General features: G+C 41.5%; 1 protein-coding gene across 4 annotated transcripts in view; it reads left to right on the top strand.

The window, feature by feature from the left end:
* The window catches only part of LOC113026941 (membrane-associated guanylate kinase, WW and PDZ domain-containing protein 2-like), an 89,094-nt gene that overhangs the window by 36,119 nt on the left and 27,170 nt on the right, over positions 1-25,805 (top strand). For 2 of the 4 annotated variants that reach the window (XM_026176256.1, XM_026176257.1), the window contains exons 3-7: positions 9,225-9,344; positions 13,542-13,766; positions 15,793-16,021; positions 16,643-16,722; positions 25,444-25,536. In XM_026176256.1, coding sequence (XP_026032041.1) covers positions 9,225-9,344; positions 13,542-13,766; positions 15,793-16,021; positions 16,643-16,722; positions 25,444-25,536 — 747 coding nt within the window. The remainder of the gene's footprint in view (positions 1-9,224; positions 9,345-13,541; positions 13,767-15,792; positions 16,022-16,642; positions 16,723-25,443; positions 25,537-25,805) is intronic. The other 2 variants (XM_026176259.1, XM_026176260.1) reach the window with 1 other exon arrangement.

Genomic DNA, 25,805 nt, shown 5'->3' with positions numbered 1-25,805 from the left:
TGCTTATCTGTTAAGGTTATTGGTGACTCTGAACTGGCTGTTAATGTGAGTGTGAATGGTTGGCTGTCTCTCTGTGCTAGCCCTGCAAGAGACTGGTGGCCTGTCTGGGGTGTATCCAACCACTCGCCCTATCACAGCCTGGAAAGGCTCCAGCCACTCCCACCCAATGCTGAATAAGATAAGCGATGGTGACCACTGAGCAATAGCCACATTAAACAATCAAATATTGTTTAAAAAAACAAGCTTTAATATCTTTGCAAGTATTACTATATACAATGAAAGGTCTCTGAAAATGTTCTTCTTATTGATGCTGTTACGTCTTTGCTGCACAACAGTGAGTAGATTAAGTAGACATTGCAAAGACACTTTCCTCCAATAGGAAAAAAAATTAGATAGAAAATTATCTAATCTACTCAGAAATGACATGTCATTTAACCCGGACTGCTTTAAAAGGGAAAGAACACACATAAAATATTATTTTGATAACTCTACATGTGAATGATTATTGACAGCATGAACATACTGACATTTTTTCCAATACATTAGCGAATAACTACACCAATTATTCAGATGGTTGATAAGTCAAGGCTGCAAAAATGGCAGACATTAGCTGGTTTTAGAGCATTTTCTCATGTTTTTATGTCCCGTTAACAATAAAAAAAATCTTCACAAGAAAAAATGCAAAATAGTCAATCATATGAAAAATGAGCAACACAGTCTCCAAGTGACGCGGCGAATTTATAATTTGTGCATCCAAATGTTAAAAAGTCAACACGTACAGATAAATAATCGCATAAAAAGAAAAATCTGGAATAAGTCAGTTAACCGGCTAACGTCCCATCGTTTGATTAAAGATGCTGTTAAGGCTCTTTGACATTTTCAGTGCTTGGTGCAAGAGACAGGATTAATTTTTTTATTGATAAACGATTTATTTAATACGCCGCTTGACATCAGTAATGATGCAACCTTCCTGAAACTGCCAGGTAACGGAATAGTTCACCATTTTAAAGAATTACTGTGATTCACTTTCCAGCACCGAACGGGTCGACATGACTGATGCAGCTTCATGAGCAAGTCAGTGTAATTTAGAATACGTCAAGCCAATTTATCACTGTGTTTGGTCAACATCTGTCTTCTTCAATCTGCTGTACAGCTGAGAGAATCAGATAATAATAACATAAAAAATATTAAAAGAATACAAGTAAGAAAACAAATGTCAGGTTTAAAAGCTCCAAAATAAATAGTTTTTCTGGGAGTTTTAAAAATAATCCAGATGTGAAAAGCAATTTTTTCCTGTTATTTAGGAGCAAATACAGTAAAGGTCTGATATCCAGATGTTGGTTCTGCACCTCAGAGAAACTCGGATCATCTGCTTAGCAGACCTCGGAGATCTAGTGGAAAGAGATATGGGGCCACTATCCCGTGTAATGACTTAAAAAAAAACCAATATCAAATCTTAAACTGATTGGGAGTTGATGTAGGAGACTGTGGACCCGAGCAGCTGCGGTCGACAAAGACAGACAGACTGACACCTGAATGAAAAAATACTATTACAATAGTCAAGCTGAGACGAAATGAAAGCATCTCTAACCTTTTCAAAGTCTCTAAAGGAAGAGAAATGGCTTCAACTTCACAAGTATCAAAGCTGAACTAAGTTAGCTTTGACAGCAATATTTGTTCATAAAAAGTGAGCGTTGTCAAAAGATCACTCCCAGGTTCTTGGTATCCCAGAAGTCTGGAACAATATACCTTCAGTTTTCTCACTCTATCCATTTTCCCTGTTTTCCTGGGCCTGTAACCTATCCTAGCTGTCACAGGGTGAGAAGCAGGGTACACCTCGCACAGGTCACCAGTCTGTTCACACTCATATTCACACCTACTGCACGGTCACTTTTATAATCACCAATTAACCTTTGGGAGGAAGTCAGAATTCACAAAGACATGGAAGGACCCCAGGTGGGGTTTCAACCCAGTACCTTCTTGCTGTGAGGCAACAGTGCTAACCACCATGTCTTTTCCTTTCGTTTTGTCTTTTCGTTTCTCCCAATGTCTTCGGTAAGGAAATAAGGAAAAATCAAGGATAAACAGCTGGCCTAACAACAGATCCACCTACTGCACATCCAAAGCTCAATAATTCTGCTTGTTTTAACCTTTATACAGCCTTAAATGTGAAGTGAGATGTCCATATTATGGAGATCCTCTCTTTTTAAGAGCCAAGAATGGAGCAGAATCTGTTTGAAACTGAGCGTTTGGAGCTGTGTGAAGCCGGAGCTTCTGGATCATAGGGATAATGTATAAATGCACAGCCCTCATTATTTGAAGCTTTCTCCACTGCAACAGTATATATGTGACAGGAAATAAGGAAAAGCTTAGAAAGTCCACCTTAAATTTGGTTTGTCTGTAGCAGAGTGAGCAGTGAGTCTCACACCTGTCTCTCTCGCTGTCTCACTGCTGATTGCAGCTAGACTGAAATGTGGAGCAGAGCATCCTTCTGCCCTGAGAGAGATTTACACTGAGACATGACATCCAAGTCTCCTAGTCCCCCCAGCCTGCAGTTCCCTTCAGAGTAAAACCTGTCTGCTCAAACAACAGGTAAATTACTCCGAGGTAACCAGGTGTGAGCTCTGGGTAGCCATGCTGCAAAAGTAATTGATTGATGAAGTAAGAGTCGGCGACGAGCACACACCTGCAGCGGTGCAGAGCAGAAAAGGATCAAACTGGAGACCTCTGACACTGTGACTAGTAAAACGGCTCCACATGCAAAGCGGTGTGTCATACCTGACATAAATATTATTTATGAACAGCTCGTGTAGATATTGCTGCTTGTTACCATGGTGAGTCTGTGTTGCCAAGTACTGACGTGTTGTCGTGAGAGCATACGCTCCTGTCAGAGTGTTGCCATGTTGTGTCGCTGCATCTGTAGCCCAGGCTTTGTAGTGTAAATAAGGGTGTGTGTGTGTGTGTGCTCGATGATACTTCTTCTATAGACCTGCTGTCACACTTCACATCTGTCAACCGGGAAGAAGAAGACGGAAGGAGGAGAGTGAATGAAAGAGAAGACCAAAGTGTTAGACAGAGTCTGAAGAAGAGACGAGAGGAGTGGAGAATAATGAAGGGGAAAAGGAGCGGATTAAAAAAGACAGGGAGGGAGTAATGGGGACAGAGATCAGCTATAGTGGAACGAAGAGCGACGAGGTAAATTGGAACAAGAATCAGGAGAAAGGATGGACGGATGGATGGATGGATGGATGGACGGATGGATGGATGGATGGATGGATGTGTAACTGAGACAGTCTGTTGTGGTGCTCTGCTTGCTCTCTGCTAGAAACGACTGTGGGTAAACGGGTTCAGGGTTTTGAGGACAGTGCATTGTCTCTGTATTTTTTGATTACACTGTAACAAGATTGTGTCTTCTGACCTCACCTTCTAAGAGATGTAGTTTTTTTTTTAGCATACAGAATTTTGAATATTATATTAATATATACCTACCAAAGGATGTAGCAGGGTTAAACAGATAAGCAGAAAGCACCACGTGCTAATTCAGTTGAAAAGATGTGCAGCATAATAAGGTGAGAATGGACCTACATTTAGTGTGCTATCACTTCTGTACATGCACGTATAAACCTCCTCGTTTAGCCCACTAGAGGATTATCGTGAAAGAGTGTCACAGCTATTCACCTTTTCAGGGACTATTTTTAGTTACAGTTATATTTGGTGTTAATTCAGTCTATGTAACAAATTCACTCAGCTCAGAAACGAATATGAGGTCTGTGAGACAAACAGCTACGCTTTTGTACAGCACAACTGTGGATTTTAAATTAAACAATCAAGACGTGGCTGAAGTACAGATGTTCAGCTCTTCAGCTTTTTTAAAAGAAATATTAAATTAACTGTTTAGTATTTCTGTTTTTTCCCCACATTTATATTGACGCACTCCTGTTTTCAGATGCTTAAAGTTATTTGGACAAACTGTCATAATTTTACACATAAGGATTGTTTTTAATACTTTGCCTGCAAAAGATTTTCATCTAAGACAAATGAAGTCTAGAAACCACCGAATGCTGTTTCATTTCCTCTGAGATGCTCGGCCTTTACTACAGCTTTGTCTTCGATAACAATAAAAGCACGCTCTGCTGTGTTAACATCAGGTGACTGACTTGGCCGGTTTCTTTGTCTTGGGATTCCGTTTTGCAGCGTTTGGCTGAATCTTAGCAGATGATACGGTGCCGTGCACTTCACTTTCATCCTGTTACTTCTGTCAGCAGCCGCATCGTCGATAAACACAAGTGAAACGCTTGCACCTGCATCCATACGTGCCCGTGCCATGACATTGCCTCCAACATGTTTGACCATTAATGTGATAATGTGTTTCTTTCCTGCTCCATACTTTTCTCTTCTCCATCATTCTGGTCGAAATTATGCCTGGTTTCATCTGTCCAAAGACTTTTTAAAATGGCACGCTGACCTCGTCTTGACTTGATTGGATGTTGTAAAGGGTTTTTCTTAGCTGGGGAAAACAGTCTGTCACCCTGTACTTTGTCTCTGTGGTCCCTCGGGCCGTTTGGTGTTGCTGAGCTCGTTGGTGTGTTCGCTCTTTTTAAGAATATACCAAATCGTTGATTCCAACACTCCTAAAGTTTTTGCTGTATCTCTGCTTTGTTTTCGTTTCCAGCCTAATGATGGCCTCCTTCAGTCACACCAACATCTCTTTGGACGTCATACTGTGTAATACAGTCCAGATGTTCTCTGCTTAATTTTAATGAAGAAACTGGCCTCACCTGGCCATGAGACTGCTTGTCAGCCAATTGCCTAATTACTTTTTTTTTTCCTCTGTAAAAGGGGGCCGTGTATAAAAATTATTTAAATTCCAAAACAGTTAATGCAGTGCTTTTGTAAAAACCCCTTGAATTAAAGCTGAAAGTCTGCACTTTAATCACATCTTGATAGCTTTATTTAAAATCCACTGTGCTGGTGTGTAGAGGCAAAATTTACAGTCCAAATACTTATGAGCCTGACTATATGCACACAGAGACTCAGAGATGATTCTGTGGAACTATGCACATCCAGCTTTACTAGTCTGGGTTTGCTGCTCAGTCCTATTATCATATAAATGTTCTTTGCATTATAACCACAAATTTATTAAAATTACTGTGGAGGATAATGAGTATAAGAACTCTGGAGAAAATAATGACATCCCGTGCTCTGTGTCTATAGATTACAGTATTAACTATTAATAAGAGAGACTCGCTTGGCACCCCCACTCCACACACACCTCCTTGCTCCCACACATTCTCACGCAGAGACCGTATCATTTGCCTGCCTTTCCCCAACCTTTATTATGTTAATCAGTCTATCGATAGTCTATTTTTAGCCCTGAATCTCCACCACTCTGCTTCTCCCTCTTGGTGACTTCCTGTCTAATTATATAAATATGCGAATGAACACAGTTCACATTCTCAAACACACTTGCAAGCTGCTGTGGATGCACTGCGAGGTTAACCAATCAGCCTTTTACCCCCCTCTCTCTGTCTCCTTCTCTGTTGCTGCCTCTCTCTGTGTTTCTCTGCTTGCCACTCTTCCCTCCACTCTATAATTTAGCAAAGGTCTTTGTCCTCTTATCATCTCACACCCAGCTGAGTTATTTCAGTATATCATCTATTTTAGCTTTTGCTCTAAATGGACTTTCCTTGTTATGTTTCTACATTGTCTCTCTCTGTTCTCTCCCCCACACACATCCACAGAAAATATTCTGTAGTTCTTCGCTGTCAGGGTTTGAGGCAGACAGTGTCTTTCCCTCCCAGAGAGGCAGCTCCAAGGTTTTCTGTTTTATTGTGGATTTAAGTCATTTGAGCCATAAATCTCAGTGGTGCTCGTATTCCTGCAGCGTCACCTCTGAGAGGGTTGGGTACACTGGCTGATTGTGATGCAAAGACCATTTTTGGCTCACAGCTGATTTTAACCTTTTATTAGCAAAAGCATGAAACCCAATCAATAGTCAACCGCAGCAGTGTTTTTGGCTGTGTGAGAGCATCACTGCCTCCACTTTGTGGAGTCTGCTGCTATTTTTTGTTTTAATTTGAGCACCTGTGCAGTTGCATCATTTATTAACTCTTTCCCCCATAAAGATGACATTTGATGACCCCTCTGCACTCTTAATGACAACGTTTGACACCCGTGTGTGGATATCAGTAAAGATGTAGTTTGATGATCATTAGAATAGTTTCCGGGATTTTCCAAGGGTAGCTGCACAGGCAGAGACAGCCCTTACTAACTGGAAATATGATAGAAAAGATTTCAAGCGGTAAATATTTAAAGCATTGTTTAGGTCTTTGTGTCTTCACATGAAAAAATATGAAGAGAAAATTGCCAAAACCAAACTGAAGGAATTTCAGGGAAAGAAAAGAGACTGGTTGCTTTTCTTTACATGCTCCTTAGGTTGCCATGTCCTGGATGAATGAGAACCTACACAGACAGTTATGGATTAAATTGTTTCTGCCTTCACTTTTAAAGTTTTCCCAGATACGAAAACTAAAGTTGGTAAGGTTAAGTAAAGATGAAGACAGGTGAAATATGGTAACAGAGGCAGAAGGAACAATGCCTGGATTTTTCTGGAAACGATGTTCTTTGTAATAAAAACTTCATAGGTATTTACTGGGAGGAAGGAGGAAGAGCACAGGAAAATAGGTAATGCACTCTGAGCAGAAATGTGTAAGGAGAAAGGAGAAACGAGGAAAAGTATCTCAAACCCAGATACTCGATCAATATTTCCAGCTCAGATCCAACAAGACGTACTCCCTCCCTCTCTCCCACTCTGCCTCTCTCAGCTCAGTTGGTGTGTCCACTGAAGGAAGCTGTGGGAGAAGGCTATCAGCAGGTCATCAGTATGCCAGCAGGCTCTGCCTACTCTGGTGTGGGCAGCAGAATAATTTCAATCTGATCTTACAGATCAATAGCTGTACTCCGTGGAAGGCGGCCAGCACCACCTGGCCAGCTGGGGATATTCAGCGTCGCACTGCACATGCCGTGGTGGTCCTCCTTCTTCTTCTTCTTCTTCTTCTTCTTCTTTGCAATTGTTCTTTTAAAGCGTGTCTTTGCACCCAAACGTACTGCAGCTATTTGACTGTTTAAACTCGGCTCCACGAAAAAATATAAACACTCTGGTGTATGCATGGTTGCACATCATTTTGACATCAGTCCATGGCTACATGCCTCAACAGCTGAAGGTACCTGTAGTGGAAGAGGTTTATCTTCAGGGGACATGAGATGGTAGAAAAAGCGATAGAGTGTATGTGGAGAGGATTGCGGTAGATAAATACACATGATTTTCGCTCAGGAGACTGGGATTTGTGTCCTCAATCAAGCCAAGAATCACTATTGAGTCATTATTTTGTAGACCTCTTGCACGTCTTCTTTTCAGTTTGCTTTAGTATAGCAAAATATTTTTTTAAAGGAGTAACCACATTAACACTAAAGACAGCCTCTCTGGTAACCTGTGTCTGTGTGCCTATGGCATTGTTGACATTGGTATTAATATCATCTGCATTATTCCTTTAAGTGTAACTACTGAGTGTAGTTCAAGTGGCATTGAAGACCATTTTCGCAGGAGCATGTGAGGCTGCGTTAGGGGGTGTTTGTGTTTTTGAAATTGTATCTAACATGGTCACCTGACACTATGACGCAATCTTGTAAAATAAGCCTCCAAAATACGTCATGTTTGTGGAGATTATGATGATAAATGTTTGCACAGACTGAGTCAGAGGAGTGATGAGTCAGCCAATGGAGGTGGGGAAGATTTATATTATACCATATGAAAAAATGCAATCCAGTATGAAAACATAAAAACTACAGCCTGAAAGAAATTCCCATCAATACTTCTGAAGTTGGTGGACTATATATAATATAATAGCCGAGGCAGATTTTGCCTTTCCCAAATGCAGAAATACAGAAGCAAATATGAAAAGTACAAAAAAGACACCACAGTTTGTGTGCAGTGTGGCCATGTTTTAAAGTTTAATAGATGTCTGCCGATGTCTGATATTCTTGGTGTTGCTTCCTCACTCATTAGGTGTTGCCAGGCTGCCATCTTTGCTCCCAGTAGTGAAGTAAATACAGCTGAGAATGTTCAGTGGATGCAGTACAGGAATAAAGCAGTGACAGACGATCAATAGACATCTAATGATTTGGGGGAGAGTTAGAGGATGCTGCAGCCACCCCTCTCTCTCTGCATGCACGAGTGTGTCGTGTATGAGCCCACAGCACCTCATCCACCTGCTGTTTTAATCTCCCACAGCTCACACTTCTGCTGTGATGCCTGTAAGCATTTTATACCCTCTGTTTATACCTGAGAACATGTACCCAATTTTAGCTTTCCAAAAACTTGCTTTTCAGACCTGTACACTTGGACGTGGCACAAATCGTACACTTTCTGGTAACCCGCGCAGCCAGATCAATCCGACTTAGCTGTTACACTGTGGACCCGAGTCCTGGGAACAGCTCAGAGCGGTCTCCCTGTCCGCTCCATACCAATGATTGTTTTCAGGCGTGATCGATAGAGAGCAGGCATCAACGGCAGCATACTTTACTGAGCCCGAACTGTAAGTCCACTTGGCAGAGACACAAACACAGCACCTCATTAAACTCAAAACTCCCATTGCTGCCATCACAGAGCCGAGCCTCGACGCTGCTGCGCTGATGGAGATCTCCAGAGCACTGATGCAGGAAGGCTCTAATTGCTGCATGGTAATGTGGTGCGTCTGCATTCCTGCTGTTTCTACAATAATCCAATCGGCGCTGTATTGTGTGCTGTGTAAGGAGGTTTGAGTTATGCTTCCTAAAACTGCCATATTGATTCACTCATTACTAAAGAAGCATTGGATTGGCTCGTAGGAACTGAATAATGGTGGTTTGCTGTTGGTGTTTTGCTCTCCCTGCTCTTCTCTCGCTGTCTCTCACTGTCACTCACACACACAATTGTGTGAATGGATTTGGCTATCACAAGTGATGACTCCTCAGTCACCCACTTCTGTTCCATTTCCCTTCCCCTCCCACTTCCTCTCGTACACTTTGTAGCCTCAAATCTGCCGTCTTTTCCCATCCAGCCCTTTTTCTGAGCGCTTTCTCTGCCTTCCTGCCTTTTCTTCTCAAGTGCCCCATTTGGTTCTAATGACCTCTCCCCTCCTCTCCCCTCCTCTTCCTCCTCGCCCTCTCTCTCTCTGTCTCTGCAGGTACCACCAGGCAACCTAAGGAGGGGGAGGTGCCAGGGGTGGACTACAACTTTGTGAGTGTGGAGCGTTTTATGGAATTGGAGCAAAGTGGAGCCCTGCTAGAGAGTGGAACCTATGAAGGTGAGCTCTGGGAATGCTGCTGTGCACAAAATAGGCTTCATCTGCATTACAAGTACAGGTGCACGGGGAGGAAAAATGGGAACGTATGTTTCGGTAGTACCAGTTTTCTATTTTTAAAATGTTTATGTATATACATACACTGCGCAACAACATGTGTATATTTATTTGATTAATTCGATGCGTCAGGTGATGCTCAAATAAACCAAATGAGTCTTGTGCACTGATTTTATTCAGTATCATAGTTTCCTCCTGTGGTTGTTCAACAGTTTGTGTGTATGTGTGTGCGTGAGCTGGACGAAAGCCATTTCCAAGTCATGTCAAGTCTGTGCATCTCTGCTTTGCTACACTGTCAGGGATATGTCTACAGATGGGGGATTTGCTGGTTCATTTGCCCAGAAGCAGTTTTATTTTTCTCCTCTGTGTGCAACTGAACACACGCACACAAATTATGTGTGTGTGTGCGAATGTAGGGGATATGGGCGCATGTATGGTTATGTGTGTTCCTGTCTGCATGTTCATGTCACAAGTGTGTGTCTGCAGCGTACATTTCCCTTGACACCGAGCTTAGTTATACCCACTGGGGGGGAACTGTCTCTTTCTGGGCTGCACTAGAGGTGCTGCAACTCATTTTGTAATGCATAATAAAATAAGAGAGTGGAGACGGAAGAATCAGAGACCGGATGTATGCCGGGTGATATATGGGTGTAATTTGATTATGGAATAATTTATAATTTCATTAACTCAAATTACTGTTTTTCACAATGTGAAAAAAAGCCTAAATTGCATAACTGAGAGATGGGCTTCATTTCTGTCTTATAAATTAAAGCAAGGATAGCAGTGAGTCTGGGAGTCTTGACAGCAGCATACGCTTTCACTGTTTCCTTGGAGATGCACTCACCTGTGACGTTTGTTAGCGTTACACACTGAAATGGTCTGGTTTTCCAAAGCACATCTCTGAACTGACCACCATGCAGTTTAAGGTTACTAAAGCATGATAAAGTCTTCTAACACCTGAGATAAAAGAATGCAGTAGACTGTGAGATTTAGATTCAGATAGCTCCTGTCCCAGTTTCTAACCACAGCTAAAAAGCAGCACTGGCTGCTTCACTTTCCAGGGTTACCGCATGTGACATGGTCCCCTTTACAAAGTCAAAGCTTGCTAAATGTTGAGAACAATTCAAAAACCCCATTGCATATATTTTGTCAAATTATTTTGTTGTCGTTGTTGTTGTGTAGCTGCTCCGATTGTTTTTCCTTTCATTGTTTACACTATGTAAAAGGACAGCCTTCATAATTCTGTGCTTTTCATGTGCAATTGTCTTCTCTTTGTGTAGAGAGAGAAACGAAGACTTTAAAAAAAGCAGACAACAAAAACAAACTCAGTGCCTTTAAGAGAAAAAAAATTAAATGCAGGCAGTGAGGGAGACTAAAATCAGACGCGGAGTCTGGACACTGTATTCCATGTGGGTGTACATGTGAATGCAAGAATTGGTGCACATAGGAGCTTACGTATGTGATCATGTGAGATGAGTCACAGCTGAAGGTGGATGTTGAACTGTACAAAAACCAGGATGCCTTCAGGCGTCTCAAGCATTCAAGATCAAGGGAAGAGTTTATTTTTAAAACTAACGTGAGGCATGAGGAGGAACTCTGGCCTAAACTTACCCCAGAAAGCCTTAAGTTCTTTCAAGGATCTCTTCTTTAACCTTTCACAGGTGGGTGCTTGCTGCCTATGGGGCTTTATACTTGTGTCTTTGTCTACATGTGCCAGCGGGCGCAGATTTATATTTTTCACAGATTGTGGAGGAAGTGGTGGCTGTAATGCCTGTGCTCCTCCTGCTGGTCGTGTTGTCCTTTATTGCTGCCTCCTTCTCCCGTTCTTTGGTTTATGCTCGGTAGACTGGCGCTCATCTGTGATTAGTTTTTATGTAGTTAGCCATGTCAGTCCAAACAGTCAGCTGACTGTCTGGGCAGATGGAGGCAAACTAGATCCACAAAAGTCATAAAAAGCCATGCGGAATAAATTTGCTCAGCTTATAAATCAAAGTTTATTCTTTCACGTTGCCTAATTCTGACTTTTTACCATAAAATATACTTGCAGTGTCGTGTTATTATAAAATAAAAAGCTCCAGTTCTTTAGAGCTGTTCTTTAGTTGCTTTTCCTTTATGTAATTTTAATCATTTAGAGGTTTAATTAGAGAAAGTACAAGATTTCTTTTATCATATAAAAGGACATGATCTATCCCAGAGGACTTACTTATATTTGGAATTCTACATTTGAGGAGAAACTAAAATCTCCCCCCGATTCATTAAGTGCCGGCCTGCTGCTGCAGATGCCGGTGACTATTATTGAAACCCAGCCCAACTTTAACTAATCTGTTATTCCTCCCACTTACACTCTGATAATGATTCTCCAAACATACTTCCACATTTCTGTCCAACATTACAGTTGTAGCTCAGGAAGAATCAGCTTAATTAGTGAGAACAAACAGCTGGTTTGGGCTTTAGGAGCCAGCAAACTAGTGAGTCAAGTAATCTAGTACAGAAGCAATGCAGACGTGTAATTTAACCCTAAGATGCTGTGCCTGAAAATGGATCTTTCTTTTGAAACCAAATCCAGGTTTCTCCTTGCAGAAGAATATCTGTGTCTAGGTTTCTCTGCTTTTATTCAATGAAAGGTAATTAAATGCTTCTGCTAACTTGCTGCTGCTGTTCTGTTTAAATCTTTCATAGGGGTTGTGTGTTGAGGTTACACAGAGTAACAAAGAAAGTAAAAAAAGAAAAAAGGCTGGGACAGACTAGGAAGTCTAAGCGCTGGAAATAAACTCATCAGCCACTTTCAAGTGCTCGTTAAGACAGATATCTAATCAGACAACACGGCAACAACTGAATGCATTTAGGCTTGCAGACGTGGTTTGCTGAGTGTGGCATGGTTGTTGGTGCCAGATGGGCACCAACCCACATCTCCAGGGCTTAACCAAAAGAGTCTAAAAACAAAATAAGCCTTTTCTTGATTTCTGCTGAAATTTTAAATGGCAAGGTCAGAAATGAGCACTGTTTAAACACCACCGCCTACCCGAGTATTGTTGCTGATCATGTGCACCCATCTATGACCACAGTGTGCTAGTCTTCAAGCTGGATAACACACCTGATCACAAAGCTCATCTCATCTCGTCTTGAACACGACATAGAGTACTGTACTCTCATGGCCTCCACACTCACCTGATCTCAGACAAATCTGCAGCAGCTGTCGACGCCATCACGTCAATGTGGACCAAAATCTACTTTGAATCTGTGCGACAAAGAATTAGGCCAGTTCTGAATGGAAAAGGAGGTGCACGCTGTGAAAGATTGTGTAGTCAGGTCACAAAACAAAGTGACAGTTCAGGATGAACCTCTCTCGCAGTTTTTCTCCTGTATAAAATGTGACGTTTTAGAAGTCTGTAGGGCGTTTCCTCTGCCTTTGAGCGATGAAAAAGGGTGCGACAATGATTGGATGATAAATTCAGTGGACGATGCCGGGGGTGCGTCCTTTTCAGGAGATATGGCAGAGTTAGGAAACGCCCCCAATAGTAAAGAAATGTCATCATAGGGCAGAAAATAATTTTGCAAGTTAAATGGTAAGGACATTGATGACACTGACTTCTATGTGTGGGGCATTACTTCCTGTCGTCTTAGTATTGTTGTTGTTTGTTTAGTCATTTTGTGGTGTTCAATTTTCTTTCTAAGCCGGTGTTTTTGTGGAATGGAATGGGAAATTGAGGGAGTTAGAAAATAGACAGCTTGTTTTGTTTTTTTCCTGGGTTATTGTTTTGGGATCCTTGTTATGTTCTCTGTGATTAAAAAGCCTGTGTTCTGACTCCAGTCATGTTTTCAGACTAACGTCTATCAGAAGGCCTCTATTAAATGGAACTGCATATGCTTGTTCCTCGCTGAAACACCAGCCAGTGGGTAAATTGATTAGACTTAATAGAAATGATTTGTTACCAGGCAAAAACATGGCCTAAGTTATTTCTGCGGCACTCAGTTCAGACAGATAAATCTTTCATTTTGAAAGGCAGTCATCTGTTCAAAGCCACAGCTGTCTGCGAGCTGTGGACCTTTACTCCGCCTCCCAGACGGTGTGTTACATCACCTGGGATCCCACTTTGGTTGTGCATGTGGCCTCTAACACAAACGCTGCCTCTCTGCCCTCAGATAACTTCTACGGCACACCGAAACCTCCAGCCGAGCCGTCCCCGGCAGCCCCTCCTCTGAATGTGAGTGAGGCCCTGCTGCCCGGAGCCCGGCCAAGCGCCCAGGGCAAAAGAAAGAGGAACCAGTCAGTCAGCAACATGGAGCAGCGCGCCAGTCTGGAGCCGCCTGAGGAGGAGGAAGAGGAGAGCCCAGTTGTCAATGGCAACGGGGTGGCCATCACACCAGGTACTGTAGGATGAGTAAGAAAAATATGAATTTCCTGTTGATGCATGCCACATTTCTCTTTTACTCACAGCCAAAATTACATTCTGTTTCACAAGTGCCGTGGCCACGAAGACTTTATGTACTCATATTTCGGTGAGGAGAAAATAGAGTTTGAAGGCCTGGACTGTCCCCCGGGTTATTTGTTGCCGTCCTACTGGCATTTTTGAGTCAAACCACTGAAAAAGGCCAGTTGTCACAGCAGGTGCATAACCTGTATTGTCCCTTAAGTGGAAAATTAAGTGTCTTTTCCCTCTGAGTCCAGACTCATGACTGCAATAGCCAAGCCAACTTTATTTATATAGCACTTTAAACAACAAGTGCTGACCAAAGTAAGGACAGAATAAAAATAAAATTAAAATAAAACAACAAAATACTAAAATTAATAAATAAATGATATTTACTTATATATATATATATATATATATATAAGTAAATAGTATATATATATATATGTATATTTTTTTTAAAAAGGAAAAAATGTGCCTCCATCAGTTATTCCGACACTGCATGAACCAAAACTCTCAGGTTCTCAATAACCTTATGTTACACAACATGTATGCACAAGGGCACCTCTGTGTACTCACCATTATCACTGTCCACAGTCCCATTTTTGGCATCAGCTCCAATCTCTCTTTCCTCAAGTTTCTTTGTCTCTCCTTCTGTCATCACGCTCCTGGCCTTTGTCCTTGCTTCTATTAATACCGTGACTTTTCTCTCTTCCCCTGCCACCCTCGTCCATCCTACCTCCAAATTGTTTATCTCTGTGGTCCTGTCCCTCCTGCCCTCTCTGCTTCCCTGTCTCTCTTTGTAGTCTTTGTCGTTATTGTATATATACACAGTACGTATTAAGCTCTTACTACAACCTGCTTACTGTTTTTACTTGAATAAGTTTGCTTTCATGTCTAGTATAAATACTGAAAAAAAATTAACCAAAGACCAAGTGCACCTGACAGATTAAACAAGACTTTAGCAGACAGTGTCATATATGGCTCATATGGGCCCAAATACATGACTTGGGAGACAGGAAATTAATCCTAAACTCCAACAAATTACAAAATAAAGGCTGTCGAAGAAGAAGGAATCCAAAAACTGGGTAGAAACAGTGCTGAGGACCACACAACCAATAGGAAGGAGGGAGGATGCGTCAAAGAGATGAGACAAACTGAGTCAATAAATACACAAGGTGATGTGACCAAACAGGAAACACCCGCGCGGTCAGCTGAACTTAAGTGAGAAAACGAGACAAGGGATGTAAAACTAAATAGAAAGCACAAGAAACAAAGATTAATAAAAAAAAATCAGGAAGTAACCAAACTGAACAGAAACACGGGCTTGACACAGAGAACTCAGGAGGGCAGGAACACAAACTCGGGGAATGAAATCATGAGAAATGAGCTAAAGTATAAACAGACTACGCAGAAAGATAGAGAGGTGAAAATGTAAACCATACACAAAGAAATAAACTGAAGATATTTAACAGACACAAGACCCAGGACCGTGACAGAGGATTGTGAAACACCATTGATTCTTCGTGAACTGTGAAGGTGATATAGTCAGATATTTTCATAATTAGACCTTCTAATATTTTAGCATTTTCGTTGCACCTTCACAAAGTTACAACAGGAATACTTTAGATTTTGTATTTCTCACCTTGATCCTGTGCTTCTTATCGACTGTCTTAGTTGCTACCAGCTTTTCTTGTCACTCTAAAAATCGTCCCTTATTTCTGACTCAGTCTTTGACCCCTCAAGTCTCTGTCTTACCCTGTTTTTCAATTTCTGACATTTCTATGTTGTTGTTTTTTTCCTCGTTCTCATTGTCCTCAGACTCCATCACCACCACCGCCCTCCCCCTCCTCTCCTGGGGCTTCATAGCTCTGCAGTGGCTTGGCTCTGACTCATGCTTGGCATGTGTAATGTGCATTCAGGTCTGCATGTGTGTACACGGTGTGTGAGAATAACTCTGTGTGTGTGTCTGTGGTCCACAGAGTCCAGTGAACATGAGGACAAGAGCACAGATGCCTCTGGGGAGGTTGCTGTTGAAGCGTCAATCCAGGCCCCAGCATCTGCTGAGCCTCCAACCGAAGGAGAGGAGGCCCCAAAATCTCCCTGCAAGTCCCCAACCAAAGTTCTAGATGCAGATGAGGAAGAGCTGGGTCCCCTGCCTGATAACTGGGAGATGGCCTACACTGAGAAGGGGGAAGTTTACTTCATAGAGTAAGCGATATCTTCTTATTAAATGAGGATATTTTCTTTTTTGTGTGACAACTATACCATTCTAAGCATACAATGTAACTGTAACTGTTACAGGGCTTTACTTATAAAATAAATAAATAAATAAAAGCTTAAAGCACATTCAATGTAAAACACTTTGCAAAGTGCACTTACTTTAAAATCATGGTTTATGTATGGCTGTGTGAAAACTTTATAGCTCTGACCTTGTGTTGAATAATTGATGAAACTCCAGTGCTCCTAATCAGACAGGATACACACACACACACACACACACACACACACACACACACACACACACACACACACACACACACACACACACACACACACACACACACACACCACACACAAAAGTTTTGCCCTCTCATCACACCCTTCCTAATTAGTGGCTGAGGGCTAATTACCGGATTCATGACCGTTTAGTTTACCTTAGAAATCTCCTTGTTTCGCAGCATCCCTGCACACGTACAAACACAGGTCATTACTGTTACTCTGCACTCCGCTCTTTCTCTTATCTCCTCTGTCTGTGTCTCGCTGACCTCTGTTTGCACCGTTCCTCCTTCCATTGCCATCGTCTACATCTGCCTCTTTCTTCTTCTCCAGTCACAACACCAAAACGACATCATGGCTCGATCCTCGGCTCGCAAAGAAAGCAAAGCCGCCAGAAGAATGCAGGGAAGACGGTGAGTGCGAACAACCTGATTTAGTTATTTTTTTCTCTCTTAAGCTTTAGTTTATCTGAAGTTCATCGCTTGGTGTTTGTGGAAGTGTGTTGTCTCTGCTGTTTGTGTACCACTGTTGTCTGCTCCAGACTCACAGTTGCAGCCTGTTTGCTCCTCTTGAGTAAAAAGAACACAAAAACACTCAAATTGAGATGTTTGTTAGTGTGCACTGCTCCCAGCTTTCTCCACAGGTTTTGTGGGGGTGTACTCGTACAGGAAGGTTGAAACCCAGACAGACTAAACTGGGCTAATAAACTCTCCCGGTTTAGATTTGTTGCTGAGAATGGATCATTAAGCATATGATTGTCCTGCAAGATGTGCAGAGAGGAAGGTAGTTCTTTCATTAAATGTCCTTTTATTGCCTATCGGGCAAATGTTGAGAAAATAATGAACTTTAGAGCAAAACTGTATGTGCACTCAGCGAGGGGAAAATGTTTAAAGCTAGTTCAAATTCTAATTTAGAAAACGGAGATCTCTTCAGACTTTTTCAGCGTGATAAGGTAAAGAATGTGAATATGAGAAAACTCTTTATAAACGGTAATAGGAGAAATATATTATTTGTAAAAGTGAGAAAAAAAAAGTTTGGCTACTAAGGTAGAAATGATCAGACCAGGATGTGTTACATGTTCTGTGTGGTATATAGTGATAGGTGTATATGTGTGTCTGCGTCTGTGGCTAGCAGCACATCTGTGTGATCACTGTGTGAAAGGAACGCACCGCTTGCCTCACAAGGATGTAAACGTTATAATTATAGTTAGGACTGCACTGGTACACAGTGCTTAGCCAAAGGTATTTAGGCCACCCTAGTTGAATAGAGTTAGATCCACTAATTTGTACAACAAAGTCAAAAGTTTGTGGTTTTCAAGTCAGAACTGAGTATTAAGCTGCTGACGGGTTTCAGATTTAAGATTTTCCAGCAACCTGTAGGGGCTGATTTATTATATTTGCATGAAAAAAAAATTCCTCTCACAAGGATTTGATTGAATCTTGAAGCTGAAGAGCAAATGCACTTCAAGGAAAAACAGGCCTTTTGTCATGTGGCAGGCAGGATTAGGAGCTGAATTTAAACACAACTTTATTGCTGTCAATAGACCGAGTTAACAAAATAATGATGGAGTGGCACACGGACACGAGACGTGTGACTTTCAAAATAAAACGGGAAGTAACACTGAGACCAGGACTAAGACACACAAACCACGCAGACACGAGGATATTACTGGGAAAACAGGACGGGACCATTAAAGATAAACTAGAACACAGACTACAAACAGAGGGCAAGACTATGAGAAACTGGACACAGAAGAGAACTGGGATCATAAGAAAGAACACAATAAGCTAAAGACCAGAAACAAATAGAGAACCAGAATCACAATCCACACATTCCAAAAGAGTAAATCATGAGACCACATTGAAGATCCAGGTCCACGATGCCTTTACATTGTGTGAGGACTAAAGCGGGGACAGATGGGAAAAATGAACTTCACACATGGAGCAGGGCAGGTTGTATTCAGACGGCCTGAGAATGAGCCAAAGGTGCCAAAGGGAATGAAATGCTTCAGTTATTATTTTCTGTCATCATTAACTGAACAAAACAACTCAATAATTAAAAAAAAATTAAATTAAATTAAGACCTCGAATAAAAATGACTGGCCTGTAACCATAACTGTGTGCTTCAGAATGTATCACTCCAGTATAAAACACAGTTTATTGTGTTTTAAAGTCTGGAGAGTTCAGCTGCTCTAGTAAAGACATAAATCTTTTACAAACAAATTACCTATGGAGATTTATTGTTGGCGAAAGGGCCAATTTGTTATCTTAAAAAAGCTGGGCAGTGCAGTTTTTAGCAAACATTACTCAAACAGGAGCAAAAAGTGTATTTCTTTGGGATTATTTGCCACTGAGGATGAATACGTTTTGGCTGGTCCAGTGTAGCAGCTCCGAAACCTTTTGGTGTGTTTGACTCTCGTGATATGTTCACTGTCGGGGAGCATTGACCTGACCTGTCACTCTCTGTCTTGAATAAATGTTTCGAGGTCAAAGCAGCAACGTCTGTCCAGGAAGGAAGAAACAAAGGTCTCAAAAACGGTGTGTTATTAGTCCTCTCTAACCTGTTTACGATTTTGTGGCCCTCGTGTTTAGAGCACGAGAATGGTGTGTGTGGATGTGTGGACGAGAGAAGAATAAGGTACAGTTTATTAGCTGGTCAGATTAGGTAATTTATTGATTTGCTGCCTTTTCTTTATACGTGTCAGCATCATTATCTTTGGGGTTTGTTTAGAAGCAGTTTTAATGAAGCAAAGCAAAAATCGACTCTGACAACACAGAAATTTTTAGGAAAGATTTGCATCCGTTATTCTGCTACACATTGAAGCGCAGTGGTGATACAGCGTGATGAGATGTATGACGATAAGGTGATCTAACGTCCCTGCTGCTGTCACAGCCGGCCACTGAATTAGTTTGTGATGTGATCCGCCAGAGCAAGCTCTAAATCGATACCTTCTACCTCTCCTCTGTTCTTCATCCCTTCAGTCCTCTCCCTCACCTCACATCTCCCCCACTCTCTCCCCTTTCAGTCTCTCTCTTCAGTTTCTCCTGTCTTTCCCTCACTCTCTGCCTCGCTATCGCTCTTCCTCTTCCCAGTAAAGGCCCAGACTGTGACAGGAATTCTAATAACGGCGCTCAGCTCTGCACAAACTGGCTCTTACTCTCTCTCACACACACACAATAAGTTGTTGGTTCAGACTCTTTTCACGAACATGGCTGACAGTACTTTAGCTTTGCTGTGGAGGATGTCTGTAAAGTTTCTGTCAGATCCGATTACGACTTTATCTTTTAGAAAGGCATCAGGTCCTGTTGTGTTTAGCAGCTGCTACAATAGCTTATGGAGCTCCATGTAATCTCTCACTGAAAATTAGTTTCATGCTCTGTATGTAAAAGTGGACGTAGGCAAAGTGGCGCCTCCCAGTGGTTTGGGAGAAACTCTAATGAACCTTCAAGTCTAACATTTCGGTGTCGCCATCTTTTTTTTGTCTTTTTTAAAAACATTTACATACATTTCTGTGCAAAACTCTCGAGCCTGCCCCTAAAGGAAGAAGACTTTCTTTTAGTTTTTTTAAAGTCATGAACAATAGTTCTCCAGACTTGCAGGTCTTGCAAGTAGTTCTTTGGACATTGGTTGCTTTTTCACTCATTTTCAGTCCAGTCCTTGCACCTTACCATTTTCAGAGAAATGTTTTTTGATTGTTAAGCCACTTAGCACTGACCTTTGAGTCATTCAAGCGTAAAAAAAGGCACTTAAATTAACAGACAGCTTAAAAATGCCAAACATAACACAGTTTGTTTGACAGGCATAAAACTGTTTGGGGTTTTTTATCCCCCCCCAAAAAAAAAAACCTGTCAGCTGAAAACCTGGTATATCTCAGGATGGTGTGCAGTGTGTCTTTAGAAAATTAGGAAACTGGACAAGTGGAGGACAAAAGAAGTGCCAGGGATATTAAAAAAGAGCAGAAGAACAGTATCTGAAAGTCATGTTCTTAAAAAATAGGAAAAAATATTGTGTGAAGACCTGACACAGATCTGACCTGCACCTGGACTTTCAGGTACAACAGTGAGTGTAAAACATGGTGGAGGCAATGCAACACTATCTGGAAGCCATTTGATTGGCTATAGCATCGTTTATAGCATGACAATGATCCCAAACATACATGGATAAACCCCACACTGACAGAGTGGGTTTTTCTGGATGCAAAATGGAACAAAAAGCAGCCAACATCCAAAGACTGCCCTTCAAGAAACCAGCAGAACTTAATTGAAGACACCCATTTTGGCTCAAGACTTTTGCACACTACTATTTTTCGAGAGGATTGACGCGCTTAGTAGAGTCACCCTCTAGTGGCCATTTAAGAAACTGCAGTTTTTGACACTTTATTTTACTTTTCAGTTTCTTTCTTTTTGCCTTCACTGTGTGAAGTTGAGTTATCTTTTTTCTTTTTTAATCTTTTGCTGTGCCTGTTTCCGTCTTCGGAGGAAGCAGTTGTTAAAGGAATTTAATGCTTAAGTAATCACTACTGGCAGAGGAATTTGGATCAAAGACTGTTAGCAGAGCGTTTGTGAAGGCCCTGGATGACACATCACGTCCTCTCACAGCACCTATGAATTAATGTCTTCCAGAAAACAGGTTTAGATGCCAGGAAATTTTCTTTTTTGGTATAAACAGCTAAGCAAGCACATGGGATGACAGAAGGATATGTAGTAGTTTAATCCAGCATCCCCATCCTTACATTACTCGCACTGTTCTTTTTTTTTTTTTGTAATGGTCTCCTGTAGCTCTTGGTGATAAATTTTTGATGTTTGTGCAATACCTTGGTGCTCCCGCTGTAAAATGTGATAATTTTAAAAGCATTTTTCCATTTTTGCCCACTTTAATGGACATGTAATTTTCAGATGATGAAATATGCATGAAAGCAAGGATATCAAATTATGCAAGGGGCGTGAATAAAACAATAAATGTGGGATGGGAACATCAAGAAGAGGTGGTGCTGTTTTTAACTGCCCCTCTGCCTGAAGGATTTCCCAGAGTCTCATAGCCTCAGGCAGGAAACAGAAAAATATTCAGACACACTTTCATCAGTGCTTTTTTTTCTTCCTTCTTCCCTCTTGTTATTCCCTTTCCGTTGCTTCCACGTCTGGTCTTTTTGCTCCACTTTCCTTGAGCATTTCATATCCTCATTCGCTATTCCCTTTCCCTTCACTTAGCCTCTCTGCGTTCTTTTGCTCCCATGCTGCATTTTTTGGCTGAGTTTGAGAAGATGGCTGTTTGTGCTTTATGTGTTTGCACAAATTTACAACCATTGTGTGCATTGTAATGTATGTATTTGCTGAGACTCAATCCCAGAGTTCAAAGGCTTGTCACCTCAGATCTGGTTCTTTTTGTCAATTAGTCTTTTGTTCCATAACTCAAGCACATATCCCTTCTCTCGCTCAGAGCAGGAAAAAACAGGACAAGCTTCAAGTCCCTCCAAGAGTTGTTTTGAATTCTGCCTTACATACGCACTCAATCCCTGCGTCAGTTTCCAAGTAATCCCAGCGCTGTCGACAAAAACATACTGTTTATTGTCATTCAGAGGCGGGATTTCTCACTAAGGCCAACGTCACAGTGTCAAAACCGTGTTTGCAGCTAGCTGCGATAGATGGAAATGGGTTCAGGCTTGCATACAAAGAGCGCTGGAGCACACTCTCAGAGAGCGACGCTAAAAATGTTACCTCAGAGTTTCATCACTGTTATTACACTGAGTCATGTCTGGACCACGACCATTTCTCTGTCTTGAGTTTTCTCATCTTTTCATTCTCATTTTTCTGCAATCACTGTTTTATATGTTTCTGTCTTGACAGCTCTTTTGTATTTTCTGTCTATGCTGTCTAGAGCTAGACTGCAAAATGGTTTAAAAAATGCACCTGAGGAAAAATTCTCACAGTTCTACTTAGTTTTTTAAGAGGGAGTCTTCATCTGGGAGATTTTTCCAGTTTTTTAGTTTCTGCTGTTGGTCAGATAATTAGTTTTAATATGCCAGGTTTTACTATTTTGCTGATGCTGCAAATCGAATGATTTATCTGTCATTACAAATATAATTTCTAGTTAGAATGATGTTGAAAATCCTTTTTTGCAGCCCTACATGGAAATCTTGTGGAATTTGTATTTCTTTGAGTTTATTCTTGAAGTCATTGTTGGCTTCTTTGTTGTCAGATGAGTCAGATGAGTTCATTGTATCTGCTCGTGGCTTCCTGTTGGTCAGAGAGACGTTTTGTGAGAGGGAAGATGAGTCATCTAATGCAGAAGAATCACAATTAGACTTTATGTCAAGAGAGACAGCAATACACATACACACTAATGAGCAAACACAAGTGAGCCCCCTCAATGCTCACGCTATATTCAGACACACGAGGAATTTGATTTAATGTCAGAGATGATGACACATTTCAGCCATTTTTAATACACACACGCACTTCCCCCACATACATGCGCGCACACCGCAAATACTGACTCGATTGAATGCTTAAAAACACATAAACACACACACACACCCCTCGCTCTCTGTATTGCCGCGGCAGGAAATAGAGACAAGACAGAGCCCTCAGCTCGGGCGAGGGGGGGAAAAAAAGAAAGACTTCCACTGGTGGTTTCCATGGAAACTGTCTCCCTTTCAGTTCAGGGGGAGGGAAAGCGACTAGTGGATGACTTAGGCTGACATTTAAGGTGGCTCGTGGACAGGGTGGTAAGGAATTTAAGGTGGTTTGAAGTATGAATCCATCAGGCTTTTTCACCTCGAGGATGAGAAGGGTCATTTACGGTAATGGCGGTGCGGCACGGGCGGCTTGAGCAAACACCTTGGGCTGCACAGTCAGCATGCTCAGCAGCAGGACACACACAGACTGACACATTCACACACGGATTATTTATATTTACATCACAGATCTGTTCATAATTTTATTACAACGCGGGAGGATGATGTCGCTGTATCAGTATCACACGGACCAAATAATTGTAAAAATAATAGGACTGATGGTGGGTGTGGGTGGGTGTGTGACTCTTTAAGTGGGTCAGGCTGTGTTTCGGATTTGTACTGTTAAAAAAATGTCTCTTTTAATACCTGAGTTATGTGCTCTTATGTTGCTTTGAGAAATCTAAATATGTTGTTTTATGTTCAGTGTTTTCACAACAATTTCCACAAATTTCCTCCAAATTTAATGAAACGTTCTTCTGCTTAGAGGCAGAATCAATAAATGACCTCACATTATTAATTAATCTATAAAGCAGCATGTACACACATCGACTGATTGGTTTTTGTTATAAAAACTATTGAGTGTGGAAACTCTTGTGCTTCACAGAAGTTTTACTACATTACAAAATTCTTTACAGGATAAATAATCTGTAAAATCATGAGAAAATTTTGATGTTTTGAACTAAGATATTTTATGTAAATACAATTATAACAATTATATTTTTACAGGGGGACTTTTAAAGTTGACCAAAGAACCTGATCACCAAACAAATAAAATTATTATCAGCCCAGGAACTTGTTTTAAACTTTTTGTGCTTTACAGATTTTAATAGTCAGTGCTAGAAATACATTTTGGTCAGTCCTAAATTTAAAAACCAAGTCTTGAAACTGTTGTGCAAACAAGTGAGGTATAAAGCAAAACCGCTAACCCACACACACACCACAACCACACACCTTTCCATTACAAATGCAACAGCGTTAAATGGTAAATGGCCTAAGCGCTTTACTAGTCCCTAAGGACCCCAAAGCGCTTTACATATCCAGTCATCCACCCATTCACACACACATTCAGACACTGGTGATGGCAAGCTACATTGTAGCCACAGCCGCCCTGGGGCGCACTGACAGAGGCGAGGCTGCCGGACACTGGCGCCACCGGGCCCTCTGACCACACACACACACCACAGCCACACACCTTTCCATTACAAATGCAACAGCGTTACACACACTAGGCCCATGTTTTTATTCGCCTCCCTCGGTGCTTCTCTTCTAGCCTCATCTGTAATCTGTGTGACAGTAGTTTCATTCTTTGTTCATCACCTTTGCTTTATTAGTGGTGGAAAGTGACCGTCTACAGTCGTGTGAAAAATGCATTTTTTCACTAGACTCCATGCAGTCCTCTGAAAAACTAAGTACAACCTTGCTGCTAGAAATTAAGCAGGTAAGCACCAACCAAGCGCTGCTAATCAAATGCACTTGGTTAACTGATCATCAGTAAGTTTTGGCAGTTTGCTGGTTTGGCGCATTCAGGTGTGGACGTCCCAATAAATTTATCCCAAGGTCAGACCGTGTAGTGATCAGGGAAACTCAAAATACCCGAGAGCTAAATCTCAGACTCTGCAGGCCTCAGTTAGCATGTTAGATGTTAAACTTCATGACAGCAGAATTAGAAAAAGAGTGAACAAGTATTTAAAATGTAGCCAAAACACAAACAGTCGTCAGCACGGTGCTGATGACTTGGGCTTGTTACACGGCAGCTGCACTTTGAGTCATTAAGTCCACCATTCTCATCGCATGTCAAAGTATTATAGAGTCAAATGTGGGACCATCTGGAAAAAAGCTTAAGCTTGGCTCAAAATCGGTTGTGCAACAGAACACTGCTCACAAGCACAGCAGCAAGTCTACAACAGTGACTGAAAAAGGAAAGAATCAAGGTGTTGCAATGGTTCAGTCAAAAGTCCAGACTCAACCTGAGTGAATTGCTGTGGTGGGACCTTAAGCGAATGCCTGCAAACCTCAATGAACTGATGTTGTAAAGAAGAGTGAGCCAAAATTCCTCCACAATGATGTGAGAGACTGATGAAGTCGTCCAGAAAACGATTACTTAGAGTTATTGCTGCCAAAGCTGGTTGTATAAGCTACTGAATCATGGGGTGTACTTAGTTTTTCACAGGTTTCAGCTATAAATTACACGAATGAGACTATTTAAGACCCGAAGATAAATAATACGAGAAATAGGATGAACACTTCAAGAGCACTAATGCTAATGAGACATGCTATATATCCGGTATATGTCTGAGTGGGAGGGAAACAGATGGACTGTTGCTGAGTAGGTGTGTGTGTGTTTTTCTATGTTAGCTCAATCTTATAGTGCAATTTAAACCCACCCTTGTGTTTCTTATAGCTTCCTGCAAGCTGAGTGCTAAACCAGAAAACCAAAACATCTTGAATTTTGCAAAAACCGGCAGAGGGAGCTCACAACAACATGTTGTACAAGGTGTGTTTGGCATGATTGTGCACCACAGTGGAAAGTTAGAAGTAAATTAGAAGAAAACCGGCATTGAGTACAGGAGTTTGTGCAGCGCCTTGACCCAGTTCCTTTATAATAGAGAGAGGAGAGATAAATCAGCGAAGGGATGGATGAAGTGAGAAGGGAACAGAACCAGAGGAGGGAGAGGAGGAGACAATTAACACAACAGCCACGGAAGCTGTCCAAGGCGAAAACAAGTGGGTGGGTGAAGGAGACAAACATGAAGTAGTATGTTG

This window comes from Astatotilapia calliptera, chromosome 7, assembly GCF_900246225.1.
Source record: "Astatotilapia calliptera chromosome 7, fAstCal1.2, whole genome shotgun sequence".
Classification (NCBI taxonomy): Eukaryota; Metazoa; Chordata; class Actinopteri; order Cichliformes; family Cichlidae; genus Astatotilapia; species Astatotilapia calliptera.
Note: the sequence above shows the minus strand (reverse complement) of the source record. Positions and strands in the feature narration are given on the sequence as shown.